The sequence below is a fragment of the Medicago sativa genome, chromosome 1 (assembly GCF_051527215.1).
Source record: "Medicago sativa cultivar Bolivia chromosome 1, Bolivia_mono, whole genome shotgun sequence".
NCBI lineage: Eukaryota > Viridiplantae > Streptophyta > Magnoliopsida > Fabales > Fabaceae > Medicago > Medicago sativa.
This window is the reverse complement of record NC_140749.1, coordinates 89,189,810-89,211,487: the sequence shown is the minus strand read 5'-3', so window position 1 is coordinate 89,211,487 and position 21,678 is coordinate 89,189,810. Positions and strand designations below refer to the sequence as shown.

Here is a 21,678-nt window from a genome sequence, read left to right as displayed (position 1 = left end):
CTTCTAAAATATTTTTTCAACTTTTAGTCCCTCAAAAAATTTTCATCTTCACTTTTGGTCACTCCTTTAAAGTAAACTCATATGTAGAATTTATATTTTTAAATAAAATTTTGCAGAAAAATTCATAATGTTATAAGAATCTTTCCCAAAAAAAATTAGAATTTTTTAACAAAACATGAATTTAATATGAATTTTATATTTTTGACAGTTAAAAATTCATATTTAATTTGTGTTTCTTTAAAAAATTATAATTTTTTTGGGAATTTATTTTTACAATATTATACAAATTTCTGCACAATTTCATTAAAAAAATACAGAAATTAACTTAAAAATAAGAACCAAAAGTAGTGATTGAAAATTTTATAAAGACTAAAAGTTGAAGGAAAATTTTAGAGGGACTAAAACAAAAAGTTGATATATTTATAAGGAAAAAAAACATATTTAACCCTACTTTGTTTCATTCCAAATAAAACTTATGGGGTAATCCTCTAGAGATATAATCATATTTAAGGTGTGTCGAATGCGTCTCTTTTAATCGAAATTTAAACATTGATTTGCCATATTGAAAGAGTCTAATTTACTCCTTTGGACTCAAACTCATTGGTGGATTTTAAGGGGTTTTAAAAGAGTTTTTGTTAATAAAAAAAATATTGCAATATTCAAGACTTCTAAAAAAAAAAATCATTGGACTTGTTAATCCAATACTCCTCCTTTTTTTTTGGGTTGTCCAGTACGCTTCCTCTCTTTTCATCCATGCATTTAATTTCCTCTAAAACGTCCCTAATCACTTCAAGCACACTCAAAAAAAATACCTTGGGAGCGGGATGAGTTTCTTTCAAGTACTGTGGAGTATTTTTTATGCACATTCTAAACAGTCGTTGGGGGAAGTTTCATTGGACACAAGTGTGGACAATGCATACATAGTTGCTGGTAGAAATGGTTTCGGCCTTGCCTTGGGTCAAACAGTGGAAAAAGAATTAAGTACTTTTTCTTTTTGTGAGGATTGTCTACTATATTTACATATAAATTAATGGAGAAAAAAAAAAGTAGAGGAATAGGATGAAAGAAAACAAGTGTTATAGGGGTGAACGTAAAAAAGATGAAATGAAAAAGCATAACATTATTGATGGAAAGAAGAAAAAAAAATCAACTAAATTGAGGGTAATTTTAGATTTCCTTCCTTCCAAATTCTCCAAGCCAAATGTGGTCTAGGAGTAATTTGGCTTCCATTACATTCTCTCCCTCCTCTTAAAAATTAAACCAAACATATATAATTTAAATAATATCTCCCTCCATTTTTCTCCAACAAAATAGACCCTTAAGATTTTTGATAAACATTAAGTAGTTTTCTCATTTGTGTGGCCCTATCTCCTCTCATGATCTAATTGACGCGGGCTCCACTCCACGTCATTTTCACATTTTCACTGAACGAGTCATGACATAATTTCCAACGACCGGAGTTAATATATGAACGCTTTATTTAAGTGTTGAAAGAGCCGATCATAGCGGTATAGTTGACAAAGCGGCGCGATGGAATGAAAGAGCATATCACGGCAAACAAATAGAGCAAGAGGTCGCACATGCAGTGATAAACATGCATCATTCGTTCTACCTTTTCTTGTGTGAATTGCAAGCCGAATCTTTCATATCTTTCCTTCATGTGGTTGTTTGCTTTAGCTTCCACCAATGAGTGTTGCTCCCATATCCCCCCCCCCAACAACAACAACAACAACAACAACAACAACAACAACAACAACAACAACAACAAAATACCAGCGATAAAATCGCTTAGATAGATAATAGAATCTCACCTTTAATAATACATAGTATGCAATTTTCAGGTTTCAATAAAGCAAATCTATGAACCTTTTACGAACAGAGTAATTCTCAATAACGAGGCTCAATTTCAATAATGATTTCATGATAAATAAGGAATACAGTATACAACAGCCAAATACTCGATTAGAACTTCAGCATTGGTGCACAGCTAAAATACTCTAAACAGGTAGAACACGGGCAAAGGACCTTGAATTTTGAAGGCAGTTGGAGAACATGGCACGGACAAAATCAGTGTCCGACAAACTCGTTTAGCTCTCCATTTTTATATGGATTCTATCCTTGATTTTGAGGAGGAGAATTGTGGTGTAACTAATTTCTTTGCACTAGCATATTTGCACTGATTACATGTAAAATGATCAGTGCGTACCAAGTGTACATAAAGTTCTTAATACCTTAAACCAAACAAAAAGTTCTTAACACCATCTCTGTAAATCACACTAAAACAAAATTGCAAATCACATCATTCTTCGGCACCCTGGCCTCGAATCATCAATTTCTAGTTTTCTTCTTGCCTCTTTTCTTTATACTAGTTTCAGGCCCCTCGGCCTCTTCAGCTTTCTGCTCAGCTTCTAATAAAGCCAGCTACAATGACAAAAGAAAGAAACAGTACCTCGTCAAGAATGTAGTTATAAATAGTTTTTAGGTGCCAATTTGAGGCAATGATGTGAGCACAAAAAAAAAATACCTCGTCAAGAATAGGTTTTAGCTCCCTGTATCGTGTTTCTGCAAGATCAAAACCATCCTTGCGGAGTTCCTATCACCCATTTCACCACAAACATTAGGCATTCATGTATTTCTTTATGAACAAGTGTCTTCACATATCAAAAAGGAACAGCTACGGAGAGGAAGTTCAAATAGAGCTAGAGGAGTAACAACTTTATTTCAAATTGGTTGTGCTTGTTTCAGAAGGTAACAATGAGGGAGTGCGTGTATAAATAATGCATACACAAACAAAATAATTATAAAAGATAAACAATCTACAAATCAAATCGCGAAGATATACATATAACCATCTTAAACTTTGACAATTTTACATATGACACCATGGACTTTAATTTAAAACCTTTTGATTTAGTTCATACCCACTAATTTTTCACTAAGCAGTCCTTTTAGTTGAAATTAACACACAAACGGATTCGTGAAATCATGAAATTCTAAGCTTCTTCACAACTAAAATTTAAAAATATCAATATATAAATATATGATTTGAATAAAAAATTAATAATTTCATAACTAAAATATAGAAATACTACTTTAATATTATTGTAACTTTATTTCATTTTAATTTAATGTTAAAAATATTTAAAGTACTTAACAAAACCTTCAAGTTAGCCCCTCAAGTAACACTATTTCCTACTTAGTCCCTAAAGTATATAAAAATATTAAGTAGTCTCTTTTTTTACATAAGGATATCTATGCCATTTCATTCTCAATAAGGCGCAAAATACAATCAGGAACGTACTTAAACACCTGAGCACAAGACTGAGACGGAGCCGCCCTAGCTAGATTATGGGCGACACCTTTAGCTTGCCTCTTTACATCAACAACATTGTAATATGTTATAATATATTAAGTAGTCCCTTAAGTATACAATAATCTATCCTGTTGGTCCTTTTTTTAGGGGCTATCCCATTAGTCCTTGAGATATTGACATGACACTAGTGACCGCTAATAAAACCTTCAGAACTGTTATTTATATTTATATACTTTCAAGACTAAATAGACGAGCGATACTTGAGGGACAAAATTGGGGGTTTACTCACACTAATAATGTTTAATAGACTTCATTTGTAATATTAATAAAAGTTGGTTATTTTTTAATCTATGATTTATGCTATCTATAAGAATTGAGCTAGTGAACAAGAAGATTTTAAAGTTCATTGTTTCAATTTGCAAGAAAACCAAAGTTCAGGGTTATATAACCTCCGTCAAATATTACTTGCATGCAGATCAGACCAACATTTTGTAATTTTAGAACAAGGACTTGGTCAATTTGAGATGAGGAAAACAGAAAGACCAACTGAAGTCTCTCTCCGTTCCCCCAGAATACATTAAGTAAAATATGATATGCAGTAAAAGAAATATAGAAAAGGTGGAAACTAGTCAAACTACTACAGACCGTATAGCTTTATGGGTAAAATTGTATGTATGAATATAACAAACGAAAAGAGATAACCTACTTTTCCAGTGTGCTGAGTGTGTTCATGGGCTGCCATTTGCCAATACAAATTTGTACGCTTATAGAAATCTCTCAAGGACTCACCTGCCTTTACACGCAACAAGACAATTAAGAAAGCAGTGGAACGAAGAAAAATATTGAAGCTCAAAGAGGCTTTTGTAGGCAAAAATACAACCAGACACAATCAAGAAACGTAGTAGAGCTCAATGGAACAAAAAATTAAAAAAATGCATGCATCCACTAGCTTCAATCTATAATCAACTGTGTAAAGTGTCTTTAATAAATATTGATAAACTACCAATGGTGTTCTCTGTGAATCTGACAAGCCAAGGCTAGCTCTGATTTGCTCTATCCGTGACCTTCTTTCTTTCCTACGCAGATTCTTTACCCCTCCCTTGATTAAAGCAACAGCATCTCCCACTTGATCTGATGCATTCAGAACCTAGTGACCAAAACGTAGAGTAAGATAAATAATGCAGAAAGTCTCATTGTTTCAGGGAAAAACAAACTGCCTGGTTATGAAGAGTTGATCGCACATATGTTTGACAGTATGTGCGCAGAATAGCTATTGCAAGTTTAAGGAAAAACAACTAAGAAATGCTCAGTGTCTATCATGGATCTTAAACATAGGAAAAGACAAATATCATGTTGCGGGTTATTGTCTCAAAAAGTAAACTGAAGCCCGTCAAAATATTATAGACTGAATTATTAAGAATTCGTCCTTATATAGCAAAATCAATTGTGTCTTGGAGAGAAGCCCTTTTGTATTCCCATTGTACAGCTTTGAGCAAAAAACTAAATGCTTAGAATATCGGGAAGAAGAAAAAAAGCAAGCTATCAACAACAACCAAATGAGTTGAAATAATAAAAGAAAAGTGAAGACCTAGAAGGAAGAATTTCAAAAAAAAAGAGAGTATGCTTTTGTTGCCTTCTCTCCCTTTCTTGATTATAATGGCATGTTACAACAACAACAATCAGACCTTTTTCCATTAGGTGGCGTTTGATACAGAGAATCATAAAGCCCTATGCGTATTCGGTTCACACTTCACAGATAGACCATTACATTACCTCTAAAACTATTCTAATGATTAGGCGTTTAGTTTTTCTTGGTCTCCCTCTACTGAACTATACTCCGCCTAGTCAACCCTCATTAGGGGTACATCTACATCTACGACACTTCTCCATCATTCTAAAATGGGACCACCCCAATTTTCTTTCTAATGATTGTATTTCTAAGTTTATTTTCTTATTTTTAGTTACTGCCCAAAATTGCAATTCCATAGAATATTGTAGTCCGATTAGCTTGAGCGGTATTTTCAATAAACTCACACTTAAAACATCCCTTCATTCCATCCATCCTATTTGGATCTTAGGTTGACATCTCTATTCCCCCCCATCACTTTTTAGTCGATGGTATTTAAAACATTGGATTTGTGATGTTGTATATTCCCCAATTTGCATCGCTACGTTATGATTTGTGTATCTCCAACTTTTTATTCACTTCATAAAAAATCTAAATGATATGTTCATCAAGTTCATCTAGAATCAAGATAAAAGATAAGGGCTCACCTCCATTCATTCAATACCCTCAGAACTCATAATCTCATTAAAGAAACATTGTGAACCATCTTATGTTTTTCTCTCTTAGTTTCTTCCATAAGACTATAACATAACAGATGGCTTAGATCTAGCAAAATATCTTTCCTTTCCTTGTATTTTGTCGTTACAACACAGACCTTTTGTTGGAAATCCCGCCCCAAATATGAGGGGGTGGGTTGGTAATTCCACCTCAGGTGCGTTGGAAATCCCGCCCCGAATGTGAGGGGGTGGGTTGGTAATTCCACCTTAAAATTGTGATGCGATCTGCCCCAAGTTGTCTTATGTTGGCTTGTCTTTGAAGGGGTGGATTTAGTCCCACATCGGTTAGATTGGAAGCTTGATCAGAGTTTATAAAGAGGAGGCACTCATCACATTAAAAACCGGTTTTGTAAGGATGAGTTAGGCCCCAAATTTCAACACCTTTAATTATATTTAATTATAAAATAATTATAAAAATTATATTTAATTATAAAAAAATACCTTTAATTATATTATTTAATTATAAAAATTATATTTAATTATAAAAAAAATTATAAAAAAATATTTAATTATAAAAAAAAAAACCTATCTGAAATTTTCATATTTAATTATAAAAATTAAATTAATTATAAAATAAAAATTAAACCTATCTGGAATTTTCATTAAACCTATCTGGAATTTATAGAAAAACTACAACTAATTCAAAATTCTATTGCACTAGTATACTTGTTAACAAGAGATTTTTCTCATGGGCATTGTGCAACTGCGGACAGTTATCAAATGTCACTTTTCAACCTTTGTCCAGGTTCGTTTTTAGAGAAAAGGGGAAGAACTCTTCATTTGGTGAAGCTGAGTTGAAGATTCAATTTGGTGCCCAAATATTTGAACCTGAATTGGAGCCACACCAAATGAATGATTTGTTCCCCGCGTATAAGGCTAAATAGGGGATGGCAAATTGACCATAACTTGCATGAGGTATGAAAAAAGGGGTTCTCTCTAGGTTAGTACTGTTACATAAATGTAAAACAGGGGGTTTTAGTTCGCTCATTTTTATTTTGGAGTTTTGAGATTAGAATGGGCACCTCCTCCTCATCATCATCATCTTCGTTCTCCTCACTTGTACCATCACTATTCGATTCATCATCGTCATCATCGTCTTCATTTTCTTCATCATCCTCTGAAACTTCCACCCATTCAGATTCTGATGCCTGGGTGGAAGAAGAAAGAAGTCAGACTATAGCAGATAAACTAAACATGTATTTAAATATAAAGTTGCATGCATAATACATTCTAGATTAAATATTTGCGAGACAGCAAGATCAACTGTATCTGCACGGTTTATATCCAACAACCTAATGTAAAAGAAGTATCACCACAATTCATATTATTATTTATAATGAGTAAATCAGCATTTTGGTAGTCAAAATAAGGGTTTTGGGTAATTTAGTCCAGGTAGTCAAAATTGTAAGAGTCGGGTAATTTAGTCTCTCAAATTTGCAAAATAACAATTTAGTCCCTTAATTTAAAGAACTTCAGTCAATTTAGTTCATCTACCGAAGTATCTCTTTAAGGAATATTCATCAAAATCGATGAAAGACCTGCATATTGTCTTGAATAGTCTCTTACCGTATCAAGACAAACATAAAACCTTTAAAACTGTGATGTTAAATTCGAAAAAAGGACAAATTTGACTAGTGTCTTAAATTAAAGCTACTAAATTATTGTTTACGAATTTGAGAGACTAAACTGCCTAGCCCTTACAATTTCAGGAACCATAATATTGATTTACTATTTTACTAGAGTTTATTTAAACTGTAGAAAATAATTCTGATATATTCAAAGTTGTAACGAGAGTATAGACACTAATGTGTTTAACTAGAGTTATAAACTTAAGGGGCCAAATACAACTAACATAAATAATTACAAATATACATTATGTACAACAGAACCTCTATGATATACTACTACTACTCCACTACTTATCTGGGAAGGATAAAATCGTTCACTAACTTAGCAGTGGCAGAAAAAATTGATCAGCCAAGAACAGAAAACTTATGTATTTACTTAGAGGCTAAAATATGCTTTTGGTCCCTGCAAATATAGCGAGTTTGGGTTTTGGTCCCTGGTAAAAAAAAAAATTGAAATCCATCCCTGCAAAATTTTTTGTTTTTTAAAAAAGTCCTTGACCCCACTTTTCTTATGAGTTGGAGCATTTCTGCATACGTGGCATTGGCTGACTGTGTAATTTTGTACGGGTGGCAGCCACGTGTCAATGATTTCATTTTAATTATTTAAAATCAATTTTTTAAAAAACAAAAAACATATTTCAAAATTAAAATAGAACATTTAACTTTAATTTTAGGACATTTATTTTTAATTTCGAACAATATTCATCTTCATCAACAAATTCATTCAAGTTCATCCCCAAACTCAAATTTATGTATTCCTTGAAACCCAGAACCCAAAATTGACAATCTTCAACATTCTTGAGTTTCAAACCCAAATCATAATCATCAGCAACACTCTCCTTCACCATCATCAACACCTAGCTTCATCCTTCAGCCCCATTTCACACAACACAACACAAAACAAAACTCATTCTTCAAACAAGAGATTGAAACTCAAATCTCTCGTATCTAGAAAAAAAAGATCTGAAACTAAAAGTGTTGAAACTCACACCTACATATTCTTCTACAAATTGAAGGTTCCATAGCCTCTCTCACAAAATCCTGCTTGGTCATTCTCATATTTGAAGGTTTAATAAGCATGTTTGAAAGAAAAATTTGAGTACCCATGAGTTAAAAATTGCAGATCCAATAAGCAATTTTATTAGCTTTTAACCCAGAAAAAATCCATCCTTCTTTAACCTTCATCTTCAAATCATATTTGAACCAGAAAAATTCGTCGAACTCCACTAAACCCATTTTATAGAGAGGGGGAGAATGAATTAAAATTGAACCTTTCATCAAAACCCATTTCCAAAACACAGGTTGATACCTTAGAAGGAGCGATAGAGGAGGAGGGCGGTGTCCGTTGTTGTGTTCTTAAGAAGATGAAAAGGGGAATCAACAAAAGTGAAAGAAAGAGGGGAGAGACCGAGTTCATGTGTTCTAAAGAGATGAAAATATTTATGTAATTTTTTTATTGTAATTTTTTGTTTTTTAATTAAAGAAATGAGTCACAAATGCCATGCAATCAATTAGTACATAGTCATCATGTGCCACGTAGGCAAAAATGTGCCAAATCAGCAGGAAAGTGGATCCAAGGACCTTTTTAAAAAACAAAAATTTTTGCAGGGATGGATTTCAAAATATTTTTTTACGAAGGACCAAAACCCAAACTCGCTATATTTGCAGGGACCAAAAGCATATTTTAGCCTTACTTAGAAGAGCAGAAAACTTATGTTAATATTCCAGAGTAGTCAAGAACAAATGAGACATCATCAATTGCAATTAGTAGTGGAGTGTATGCATCTATCAGCCAAAAGTAGTCAAGGAAAGAACACAAACCGGTATAATGCACTTCCATTCATCAAGTTTGCTAAGGTTGAGAGAGTACAAGTCGTCAAGAGTGATTTCTTGATCTTTAATCTCCATCATGCCACCATATATATATAGTGTATCTCTTCCAACAGCCATGCAGGAATTAATTCGTCCACAGGGTTTCACTGCCTAGAAAGTTTGGAGAAATTCAATAAAATAAATAAATGAGCAAAACTAAAACCAGTGTCATCACTAAGATTGTTGGTCCAAAATGCGAACCTCGGGCAAAGAATTTTGAATGTCGAATTTAGCACCAGATTCCTTAGACTTTCCTTCAGGTTTGGTAAGTGTTTCATTGTCAGCAATAGTAATCTTTGATGCAATATTCTGGGATATATCATTAATGCTGCTTTCTTCGTATTCCATATCCTCAGCTTCATCTCTTGCAGTACATAGTGGTTCTGCCTTCTTGTTGACATCGTTAGTACAATTTTGTTCGGTCTTTCTTAACTGCAAAACCCATTTCATTAGGCAGCAAAACTATTGCATACAAAATAGTAACAAAAGAAAGAAAAAAAATTGGAAGTAATAAATGTACTGTGTATCAAATCTACCTTATCTTTTGTTGATTTATCCTTTCTTAACTCCAGAGGGTACCTATTACACAAACAGCATCAATAATAAGCTAACCACGAACCGTTTAATATGAGAGCACAACTTAACTCTAACCAGCATATGCAGAAAAGCTCAAATTAAAAATTAATGAAAAAATTACGAAGGCCTCGAGTCAAGAGCAAACGGAAGAATTTATTACATAAATGGAAACTTAAGAAAATGGTGTATTAATCACTGAAGCAATCTAAACTTACCAGCGATTGGTGTCTAACTGAAAGCCATAAAGCTCATTCAAGAACAAGCTCATCATTGCATCGCCTGCATGATTTAAGTGCAATTAGAAAAACCAACCATACAGCAAGCATAAACAAATAAACACACTTCCTCCGAAAAGAATTTAATCAGACTGCGGATCATATTAATTGTTTGTAAACATTAAAAAGGCCTCACTGATGAGATCTTGTGCAGTGAGTCCCGTTCATTTAATTATAAGTGTATGCAGATGGTCACAAATTGCAAAAATAATCATGAAAATAAAAGGCTACCTTCAACTTCTATATCTACAACACCACCAAATAGCAGAGCCCTCCTCTTATGAACACACATGGAAAACCCTGCACGAGGACCAGGAGGCATCCCACTCTTCTTAACCTACCAAGAAGGGAGAAAGGAATGTTAAGAAAACAGTTGAACTATTAAATAATAACATACGGTATTTTTCTGGGGGTCTAGGGGTTTGAGTTGCCTAAGAGGAATATACAAATTCACCAAATACTAAACTCCAAACCATAACCTTGTTCCATTCCCAAGTCTTGGGATCAAGGGACCACATATCTGAATGAACAATTCCTTTCTCAGAGGCATTCTTGTCAGATGAAACTTCTTTTGAATAGCCACCATATAAGAAAATCTGCAATGTAAAAGTAACAATGTAAAGAAGACAGCTTCTAAACTTAAAAAATTCTTCAATTAGCCACCCTAATTAATCATAATGATTGAAACAACACGGGGGAAAATTTGACAATTATGATAAACAAAAGCATAACTATAAGTAATTTAAAACAAAAATTAGCTTCATATAAGGGGATTAGTATTTTACTCACATCATCTTGGTAAACAAATAATTGAAAACCACTACGCCCAGTTGGCCACATTGCTCCAGGCTTGGGCTTTATTTCTTGCCACTGCAGCACAAAATCAGATTGGTGTTAATCACATAATAAAAACTATATTAACACTATTACATCATACATGCCGACGTTTGAGTTTTGCTTATGGAATAGCAAGTAGTACATTAACATAATTAGGACACAATATAGTGTATTAAAATAAATTTACCTTAAATTGATCAAGGTCAAATACAAATAGATCATTGTAGTACCTGCAAAACCAATTAAGAAGTGACGTAGAAAGGTCATTAAGTGAATCAATACCAATAATCAGTCTCTAGTTGTATGTGGTTTAAAGGCCTCCATTTAACTCTCATGTGTGAAGAGCATCTAGATGCAAAATCTAAACGGTTCAATAACATACAATACATGCAAAGAATGTAACCTCGTGAGAAACATAAAAGAGAACTTAAAGAAAGAAATAAAATCGGATTGAAAAGGAGAATTTTGTTGTGTAGATTCCATATTTCTATCTCCAGAGTCAAGAACATTGATCATGGAATTTCTTGCAATAACGGAATAGGAGAAATTAAATTTATCAGGGAAAAAAAAAAACCTACTATACCAATTCCCCTTTTCACTCCCTCCCTCTCACTACTTTTAATCATTTACTCTAACAACACTCATATCACTCACCTTCTTTATTCCACTTGCCGCAACTTAAAATCTCATATTGACCCTTATTCATATCATGCTCGAAACTAAATAACTTTAATTTCTGTAGGCCAAAACAACCATCCAAATACAACTACAAACTATAAGGATTGAAAATAATCCCATGAGGGTCCATTCAAACATAAATGTTGTGCATCTACAATCACACACAAATAAATATGGCATAAGCAAAAACGATTTCCATTCCATCCCTCAAAACCAAAACTTAGAAATCAATGTTGCCAAGCTAACATTCACTAACAACGAAAACATCCAAAGAAGATGCACAAAGAAAAAAGAAGGTCAATCTCTGCTTCCATAGCAAGTTTTTCATCAGATGCAGGAAAAAGATTTTTTGAATACAAATAAAAAAGAACTAAGCAGTGTTAACAACCTCACTTCTCTAAGTGTATCATAAAAGCCACCAAAAAGAATAATCTTATGCTTGTATAATACCTGCAAATGATAAGGATATTAGTAATCAAATCAGCTTCAGCCGTTCAGTTATAATAATTTCTTTTGTTGTTTAAATTCTAATATGGCTTTACGGAATTCTCAGAGATGGAATATTACTTTGAGATGAACGAACATGAAATGCAATGCAGATCAATAAGCTTTTGTGTTTCTAACAGGATTAGAAGTATGTTATGCTCTCAAAACGTGTGGTAATGTTTTTAACTTTTGGGTTGCAAATTAAAAGAAGAAAATAACCAAGATAGAGGGAATCTGTGATTGTCAGGTAACAGAGCTCATGTCATTTGAGCATTTGATGTCATAAAGAATAATCTGAGGAATTTTGCTATGCAAACAGACAGTAGTCTGATGTTATTTGAGTTAAATAAAAAAGAATTTTCAGAAACAAACATACCAAAAACCCGTTTGACTTAAGATGTATGAATCGGATATTCTTGCAAGAAAGTTGGTAACTAACTACATGGTTTCATAAAAGAACTCGAACATACCATCCGATGTCCCGAACGTGGACCAGGACACCCTTTTAAATTAAGTTGTTCCCACTGATTAGTTTTCAGGTCCAACATCCAAAAATCCTACAGCGATCAAAATTCAATAGCAACATCTCAAACAGTCAAAACCCAGTAAAGTGAACCACATTTTCCTTAACCACAAACAGAAGCAAGGTGATGCAGATTTAACCTTGTAGTGATGGAACCTCTCTTGATTTGGAGATGTAAATTCACCACCTAAAGCACATTAAAAAAAAAACGACACATGAACTTTCAAGTGTGATCCACAAATCCACACAAATATCAAGACAAAACCAAATCAAATTACCAAAAATATAAACATAATTCTTCCAAGCAACAGCTTGATGAGCACTGCGGGGAGGAGGACTATTAGGACTCGAAATCAGTTTCCACTCCAGCTTCTCAACATCATATCGATAAAGATCACCATAGACGAAAGTCTGCATATATTCAAAACCTGATGGTAAGTTGCAACTACTTAGTACATGTTTGGTTCCGCGGTGGGAACTGCGAAAATTGAGCTTGCAAAAGTCAAATTGACCAGATTTTTTTATGTTTGGTTTTTATTTTGAGAATCAATTATGATCTAAAGCAACTATTTGTAGCTTTCAAGTTGAGGTGGAATCAATTCTAACTTTTTGCAATTTTTATATACATATTAAAACTATTTTTGGTAATTATAAACTCTAGCAATTTTAACTTTGCCTCCAAAATTGATTCTACTTGAAGATAGAAATTGCAGCTTCTGATTCTAGAATTGATTTTTAAAATCAAATTTATTGTTCAACCCACATTTACAGTTTTACATGAATGTATCAAAACATAAATCATTTTACCTTCAACTCAATTTTAGTCAAAACCGATTCACTCAAAATCAATTACACTTAATCAAAATCAAAACGCTTCAATTCAACAAATGACAAACCTAACCTTGTTCCCGTTGTAGAATTCACCTCCATATAGAACCAACTCAGTCTCTTTCAAAGGATTAACGGTGAGCTGCACAATCAATCAGGCAATCAAACAATCAAATTCAAAATGTAAACAGTAAGAAACAGAGTGTTAACTAACGGCTTTAAGATTACCGAGCAATTGGAGCGAGGAGAAGGAGCGGGAACATTATCTTCAACGTGAACTTCTTTCTTCTTAGCTTCTTCTTTTTGAATATTCAACTGTGTGGTGATAAACAATTGTTAGGTTTTTCATTGCTTGAGGAAAATTGAAAGAAGAAGCATAAGGTATAGTTAGTTACGAGAATGGCGTCAATATCGTCTTCGGGAGAAAGCTTTTTTTCTTCCCTACGAGCTCGTTTCATATCGGCTTTTGCGGTTTTTTTCTCTGTTTTCTCTTTGCCTTTGCCGACTTTCTTTGTTTTCTTCCCCATTTTCTTCTTCTTCTTCGCCGCTGTGAATTCCTTGCCGCCGCCGCCGCCGCCGCGAAACCAAACGTAGAATTGAAAAGATGTTTTTGCACTCCCTTCTTCTCCACTCTCTCTTTTATTTATTAATTATAATTTAAAATTTATGGATTATTATATAATTATTGTTCATTTCTCACTGTAAAAATAATATTAGTTGCTTTCATGAACAGTGTTAGTCACTCAAACATGGAGTGTGTTTTGATTTATACAAGTGATTTTGTCAATAGACAAATCTAACTATATTGTTTTTTTTCAGGAAATCTAAGTAAACTGTGTGTTAGTTAATTCATACTCTTCTAAAGAATGTGTTTACTTATTGACATAGTGTGATATAAGTGATAGATATTTAGACAATTTAATTATCCAGGTACATATAAAAAAACACATGTCATAAAACATCAATCTCTTGATAGATGATAGACATACAAAATTTATAAAAATACAGTGCTCATTTGTGCTTGTGTATTTTTGTAATTCGTTTGAGTATATAAGATGAAAATGTGAGTGAAAGACAAAGATAGAAGTATACACTATCATACACAATGTCTAAAACTGTGTGTTTAAATAACAAAAACTCTACAATTTATCAACAAGTATTTTGCTTTTTTATATTTTAACATAGTTTTGATTTAATGTAATGAATTAATTCAACCATCAAGAACAAGTACATAATCAGTTCCGATTCATGGAAAAAAAATTAGTGTTGGTGTTTGAGTATCCCTCTCTGCCATCCTACTAAAGCAAAGGGAAATTATATGCTTTTTAAATATAGGCACAAAATATATATTTGCTATACAACATCAACTATAACTTGTTTGCTGTATTATAACTGATACTCTGCTAGAGATAATCATGCTTTCAAGTAGCCTCAAATGATAAAAAAAAATAAACTATTTAGATCAGTTAGCATCATAGGTCACTCTCATTTCTGTGTTAGTTTCATACAAAAAAGGATTGTCGAAGTCATCTATTGATTCTATATTTCTCTTCGCCTTTGCTCGTCCAAAAAACCACATGTTCACTATCAAACACAAGGTTTATTTGTCCCAAGCAGACACAACCACAGATGTTAAATGACTCTTGGAAACGCTTCAAGTCTATAGTTGTGTGCTTGCAGTTCTCAGCGAAAGCATCACAACATGAGTTATTTACTGATCCATACTTAACAGGAGTTTCATATACTAACACGCGTTCTAGTGTTTCGAAAATATGTAAGGTAAGAATTCAAATGGTTGGTATATAGTCGTGTAAATATGGGTGCCTCTTAGAGCCTTTCCAATTTGTTACCATGTTCAATTTGCAAATCCTAAACTGAAACATGCGTAGCTATTTAATCTAGTCTTGTAGTATTGTTAGTCACCCAAAAAAAAAAGTTGTAGTATTATTGTTAACAAGAAACTGAGTCAAGCAAGTTGCAACAATGCTATATGGACAAACTTGCAAAACCATAAGGTCAGCTCATGTATACAACAGCGAATGTAAGGTATATTAAAGTTTGGCAGCAAATAATCGAACTGCAAAAACCAGTTTCTTAATTTGCAGTACTAGCTTACAGAGAATGGGAGGTAATGGAACCTTTGAGCAAAAATATGAATGCCTTATGATAGGCATTTAAAATACATATCACCAACACATGCTACAAAATTACATGGCAAATAACTATTATTATTAATTCCCTTAAAAAAAAAACTATTACTGATTATTATTACATTAGGTATTTCATCATGTAAGGCCCTTCAAGCTCATATCCCAATTTTCTGTAGTAATGGCGTGTGCCAACCCCAGAAATTACAGCTATCTTAGTTGATCTGTGTTCTTTCGAAGCAATCCGCTCAGCCTCCTCCATAAGAAGCGTACCATAACCCTGTTAACAATAATTTTGGTCAAAAGTAGGTCAATTGGAGTACAATGAGGGACATGTTATTGGTATCCTTGGAAAAGCTGCATTGTGAATATCCATATGTATCTTCTTGAATATTATACATGGCTAAAAAATTTGATATACAGTTCAAAACCAAAACTCAGCAATTCCACTCAGATAGTATCCAATAAGAACATGTGAATATTCCCAATAAGAACATGTGAATATTCGTAATGATATCACATGTCATCTATGTATTAGCATGACAGTTTTACCTGGTGTTGTAGCTTGTCAGAATCCCGCCCATGAACCGGTACAGCAGTTCCATAAACATGGAGCTCACGAACAATAGAACACTTACCCATAAGCTCTGGACAAGTAGTGTTACGGCCACATTTTCGCAGTCGTAACAAACCAACAAGGATATCCTGCTCAAGAGAAGACAGCACAACCAATGTCATGGCCATGTTTCATCAACAACAACAAAAATTTACACTAAAGGTAAGAACAGGTTAAGAGATGTCCCCTTGATTCAAAATAAAGAAGGCAAAATATGCACAACAGGAACCAGTGCCAGCTACAAACTAGACTCACACGTTACAAGTCAAAGTAGAAAATGATGATAGACAAAAGGATAGGCACTAATAAGAGAGGCTGAGGAAAGAAGGTAAAATCACCTGCCGTGTATCTTCATATGACAAAAATGTTTCCCAACCTTCATTTGCCATATAATCACGACGAACAAGTTCCACCTCTTCTGGTTTAATTTGGTGATGAATATCCTACAAAGAAATACAGAATGTCGGTTGGTGCTCCCAAATAATACTAGTAAACAAAGTGTGTCAAGATTTACAAATCTTTGTTAAATAAAATTTCAAGACGAGATTGGTTCTAGATAATTACCTGGATTCCAGCTTCTCTGGTCCGAACATCACGACATTTTAAACCCAAGTCTTCCATTCGAGCTAATGCTAACTCCCTTAGATTCCCTTTCTCAACCCCAGAGGTCACCAAAGGCATTGGAATATCCCGCTGAACTCTATAAACACGCGTCCATGGAGGTACCATTGCAAGGATCCTTGCTATGATGTCCACAAGTTGCTCAGGTGGATAATTTCTATACCTAAAATGATGTTAACAAACAAATTGACTTTCCACATGCCTTTTAAACCTGATGAATAATGAGATAGAAACTAAAGAGCTTGAGAAAGAAGCATTTGAAAGAACACATCACATTAGATAGGTACCTGCCAGTTTTCCAGAGCTCATAAAGCCCAGTTCCACGTATTACAAGAGTGGGGTAAATTTTAAGCCCATCTGCTCTAAACAAGGGACTTTCAAAAAATTCTCGGAAACTTTCCATGTCCCTTTCAACACCAACATTTGGAAGATCAGGCATCATGTGAGCAACTACCTAAAGCAAAAGCCAAAGAAAGAAAAAAAAACATAAAATGAGAACAAATAGTATATCTTTCAACTCTCATGACCAACCTACTGCCTAGTTTGTATTTGAAAGGGGTACAATTAGGGAAATCCAAACAACTAGAAAGTAATATGCCTATAGAAAGTTGCTTATTAATATTATACCAATGAATCTATCTGAAGCTTGTCCTTGTCTAGACAAATATAATGAGACAGCACACAATGTCATTAAGTTCATTACAACTTTGAGTGCAGGAATATGTATATATCAATTTTTAAACACATTCAGCATAAGGAGCATATGGGAGAATAGTTTGACAGGACAGCTGTGACAAAGTGCAGATTGATAGGACAGTAACAAACCTTGAAACCGGCATCTTTAGCCAGGCAAAAACAATCAGCTACAGCAGCAACAGTATGTCCTCTATTAGTGTCACGAGCAACATCCTCGTAAGTGCTTTGGACTCCAATCTCCAATCGTGTACAACCGTAAGAAAGCATTTGTCGCAGGTGAGGCCCAAGACAATAATCTGGCCTCCTGAGAAATTTAAGTGCAAAACTTGATAAGCGGCGAATTGATATGTTACATTAACTATTACCTGTTAACGTTTACTTAAAGGTTTCCACGAATATAATCATTGATATGCTCAAAAATGAAATACATAAAACCCTAGAAAATCATAACTACACCAGTTTATATCATGGAGACAGTTGTCGTAACATCAAATTTAGTACAGGTAGTATATCTTGTTTCATTATCTCTATTACAACAAAAGAAAGAAAGAAAGAAAACTTCTTTCACAAGGGGAGTTTAGTTACATGAATCAAATGGCACCGCAATGTCTTCTTGTGAATCATGTCTAGTGACAAATCATTTAAACCAAATCCATCTTATTAGCCTGATTTGTAGTTTTTCTTGGTCTCTCTCTAGTTCTAACTTCTAACTATTTAATTAATCTCCATATAATCCATTTTCCCTATAATATTTAGCCCCCGTTTATTTCAGATTTTTTTTTTAAAAAAAAACACATTTTTAAAATATTTAGAAAAATCATTTTATCAAGAAAATCTATTTTGACCCTAAAATGAAAAGCTATTAGGATTAGCTTTTCTCAAAATCTATTTTTTTCCAAAAACAAGGAGGTAACACATGTGCAAGTTAAAACTTTTTTTTTTTTTTTAAATGGATTTTTATGGGTTGTAGGCAAACAAAATTAACTTCAGATTTTTTTTAAAATCCCTAAAAAAAATATCTCTAGATTCTTTTAACACAAAATCTATTTTTTTTTAAAGCTGAAACAAATATCTCTAGATTCTTTTAACACAGAATCTATTTTTTTTTTAAAGCTGAAACAGACACAGCCTTACTACAAGTCTTCTCCTCACATGTCCAAATACCAAAAAGTCCAAAGCACTCCTCCATTCAAAACTTTACACAAAAGACTCAAAATTCAACTTGCAAATAATTAAATGGCAGGCAACTCACGTTTCAATTGTCATGCCAATACACTTGGTTGCACTATGCTCAGAGTACGTCACCGCCTCTTCTACATTGGCAGAGGTGTGTCCAGACAAAGCATCATGAAGATTCCTTATAAAGTAATCACGGTAATCCGCCGGAAGGGACATGAAAGTTCCACCCATTAATATAAACTCAACCTGAAAAACAATAAACCACACCCATTAATATAACATCATGATACATCCGCACGTATATTTCATGCACTTGAATAACTCAACAAACAACAGTAGAGCTCCAAACCTTGTCTACACTGTGACCTAAACGCTTAAGCTGATCAATCCTACCTCTTGTCTGCACATAAGGGTTATACCTAAATCCAAAGCAAAAAAAGTCATCGAATTAGATGTGTTCTATTTTACTTAAAGGATAATTTCATTTAACAATTTACATTTTAATGACGGTAACAAAATGAAAATGAACCTACCTTGCTCGAATTGCACGCATACTGGTAGGTTCATAACCAGTGTAAGACTGAGTACTGTATTCAAAATCGGAGTCAGGACCGCCAGGGCAGTAGACACAAATGTTACCGGTGGTGGCAATGTGAGGGCAACGATGAGGCTTTGACATGACAGCAACAACGGCTATACCAGATGCGGTTCGGACAGGTTTGGCTCGGAGTTTGGGAAGAAGAACCTCTCGTTCGGAGTCTGGTAACGCGGCAATCATCTCAACAAGTTTGGGTGCACGTGAGAGGCCATACTTACGGCACGCAGCAGACTTGAGAGCATTGAGATCAACTTTGTGGCCTTTATGAGATAAGTCGACCATGGAGTTTACAATCTCTGCAATGGCTCGAACGCGTGCTTCTTCTTCACTAAGGCCGTGGCCTTCAAAGCCTCCTTTCCCAGGACGTGGTGCCTTTTTTGCCTCCGCCACCATTGCAGCTGCCATTCTCGATAACTCCAAACACTAAAACAATTGAACTGTTGAGGATTTTGTTTCGGGCTTTCTATTAGCAAAAGTTGCAATCAAAACTACAATTCCCTACAGCAAAATGAGAACGATTACATTATTTGAGATCTAACCATACAATAAGGTAAAAAGATCATCATGTTTGATATAATACTTAAAAGCAAATCCTCTATTTATTATTTATTCCTCACAAACAACACACACTTTATCAATTATTTCTTTATCTAAAGAAAAACAGCAACTGCTGCAGCAATGGCTTACTGAGAAAATTGAGCAAATTTTTTATATGAAATCAATGAGCAAAAAGTAAAATCAGTAAGAGACGGAAATGAAGCAAGCATGAAACAGTTATGAAAGATGGGAGAAACTTACAGTCGCGGAGGGAGAAACTGAATCAGTGATAGGGAAGAGTGAGCGATAGTATGAGGAAGGGACAGTACTTTCAGTATTAGGGTTTGGGTTGGGGGTGCAGTCGTACTAGAGAGGGGGTTACGAGTACGAACGACGAAACCTGAACCTGAACGACGAAATAAAAATAATTAAAATTATTTTTATTTTTATAATTGATTTTGATTATAGTAAATTTTTTTAAAAATATAGTAAATAAACATAAACTGGTTTCCATTTTTTTAATTATCCAAGTTTTTTTAAAGAATCCATTTTAAAATGAGTGTCGTTTTAGTAAAAAAATTGTTTTAAAATGAATGTCACTTTCAGTTTCCAATGCAATAATAACTTTTTCTTTTCAATTATACCTTCAATTAATATTATATACACTGCTTTCAAAGTATTATTTTTTCTTTATTGAAAAACAAATCAATAGTTGATTAGGATAATTTAATAAAATAACATTTATCTTTCTTTTAATTAATACATTTATTAATATGTGTGTAAAAACCTTAAACGACGTTCATTTTAAAACGGAAAAAGTAAAAATTATTGAATATCAAAATCATTCTTTATAAAATAACAAACAAATTTTATATAAAGAGTAAAAATTATATTTGATTTTCTCACAGTTTAATTTAGTCTTTATTAGTTTTATATGACGACGAATTAATCTTCAACTCATTATAACATAGCGACTAGTTTGTCCTTAATTTGAAAATGTCATGAGCTTGTTTGACATTATTTTTTGTCGTGAACCGAAATAAACCATAAGAAAATTATTAAAGACTAAATTGAATCTTCACCAACCAAGATTAAGGGGGATGTATTGGATTAGGATTCTAAGGGATTTTAAAAGACTTTTTAATTATGAAAAAGTTTTGTGGTATTCAATCAAGATTCTTTGCAATTTAAAAAAAGTCTTGTGGTATTCAATCAAGATTCTTTGTCATTTTAAAAAAGTCTTGAGGTATTCAATCAAGACTTTTCATCACTTAAAAAAGTCTCATGATATTCAAAATCATTCAAATTTCAAATGATTGTTTAATAAATTAGATTTTGATGGATTTTGTGAGATTGTCTAGTGAAATTTTAACAAAAAAAAAGTCTTTCACGAAGACATAAGATTTCTTGGGATTGTTTTTCTTTAAAAGTTTTTACATCTCTTTCTTATCCCTTCTTCCTTCTCTCTTCTCCCTTCCATCTCTCCTCTCTTTTCTCCCTCCTCTCTCTCTCCCTTCTCTCTTCGTCTCTCTCTTCTCCCTTCTCTCTCTCTCTCCTCTCTTTTCTCCCTTCTCTCTCTCTCCCTTCTCTCTCTCTCTCTCTCTCTCTCTCTCTCTCTCTCTCTCTCTCTCTCTCTCTCTCTCTCTCTCTTCTCCCTCCCTCCCCCCCCCCTCGCTCTCTCTCTCTCTCTCTCTCTCTCTCTCTCTCTCTCTCTCTCTCTATATATATATATATATATATATATATATATATCTTCTCCCTCTATCTCCTCTCTTTTCTCCTTTCTCTCCCTCCTCTCTTCCCCCTCTCTCTATCTCATAAAAATCTATATAATATAAATTTAAGACCTATTTCATGTCCCTTTATGGAAATAATTTTTCTTCTCTTCTCATCTTGACATGTGTTGCTACAATTCAATCTTTTAG

At 33.7% G+C, this 21,678-nt stretch overlaps 2 protein-coding genes across 3 annotated transcripts; both read right to left on the bottom strand.

The window, feature by feature from the left end:
* Positions 1-1,884: 1,884 nt before the first annotated feature.
* Positions 1,885-14,007, bottom strand: LOC146958870 (Galactose oxidase/kelch repeat superfamily protein). The gene is made up of 20 exons (XM_085740388.1): positions 13,755-14,007; positions 13,588-13,674; positions 13,433-13,501; positions 12,810-12,942; positions 12,672-12,718; positions 12,479-12,565; positions 11,911-11,972; positions 11,032-11,074; positions 10,797-10,877; positions 10,487-10,603; positions 10,239-10,344; positions 9,948-10,011; positions 9,693-9,735; positions 9,358-9,588; positions 9,106-9,267; positions 6,679-6,804; positions 4,317-4,460; positions 4,020-4,106; positions 2,525-2,593; positions 1,885-2,421 (listed from the first exon to the last, which is right to left on the bottom strand). Exons 1-20 carry the CDS (start codon positions 13,884-13,886, stop codon positions 2,329-2,331), a joined length of 1,983 nt encoding a protein of 660 aa, XP_085596514.1. The 5' UTR covers positions 13,887-14,007; the 3' UTR covers positions 1,885-2,328.
* A 1,343-nt stretch (positions 14,008-15,350) lies between these two features.
* On the bottom strand, positions 15,351-20,153 carry ELO3 (radical SAM domain-containing protein / GCN5-related N-acetyltransferase (GNAT) family protein). 2 transcript variants are annotated; one of them, XM_085740386.1, is made up of 10 exons: positions 20,015-20,153; positions 19,152-19,714; positions 18,968-19,037; positions 18,692-18,864; positions 17,569-17,743; positions 17,031-17,197; positions 16,687-16,906; positions 16,461-16,565; positions 16,059-16,211; positions 15,351-15,786 (listed from the first exon to the last, which is right to left on the bottom strand). In XM_085740386.1, the coding sequence occupies exons 2-10, from the start codon at positions 19,619-19,621 to the stop codon at positions 15,628-15,630; spliced, it is 1,692 nt and encodes a 563-aa protein (XP_085596512.1). In that variant the 5' UTR covers positions 19,622-19,714; positions 20,015-20,153; the 3' UTR covers positions 15,351-15,627. The 2 variants fall into 2 exon arrangements, with proteins under 2 accessions (XP_085596512.1, XP_085596513.1); XM_085740387.1 differs by having other exon boundaries at positions 19,152-19,704.
* Between the last annotated feature and the right edge of the window lie 1,525 nt (positions 20,154-21,678).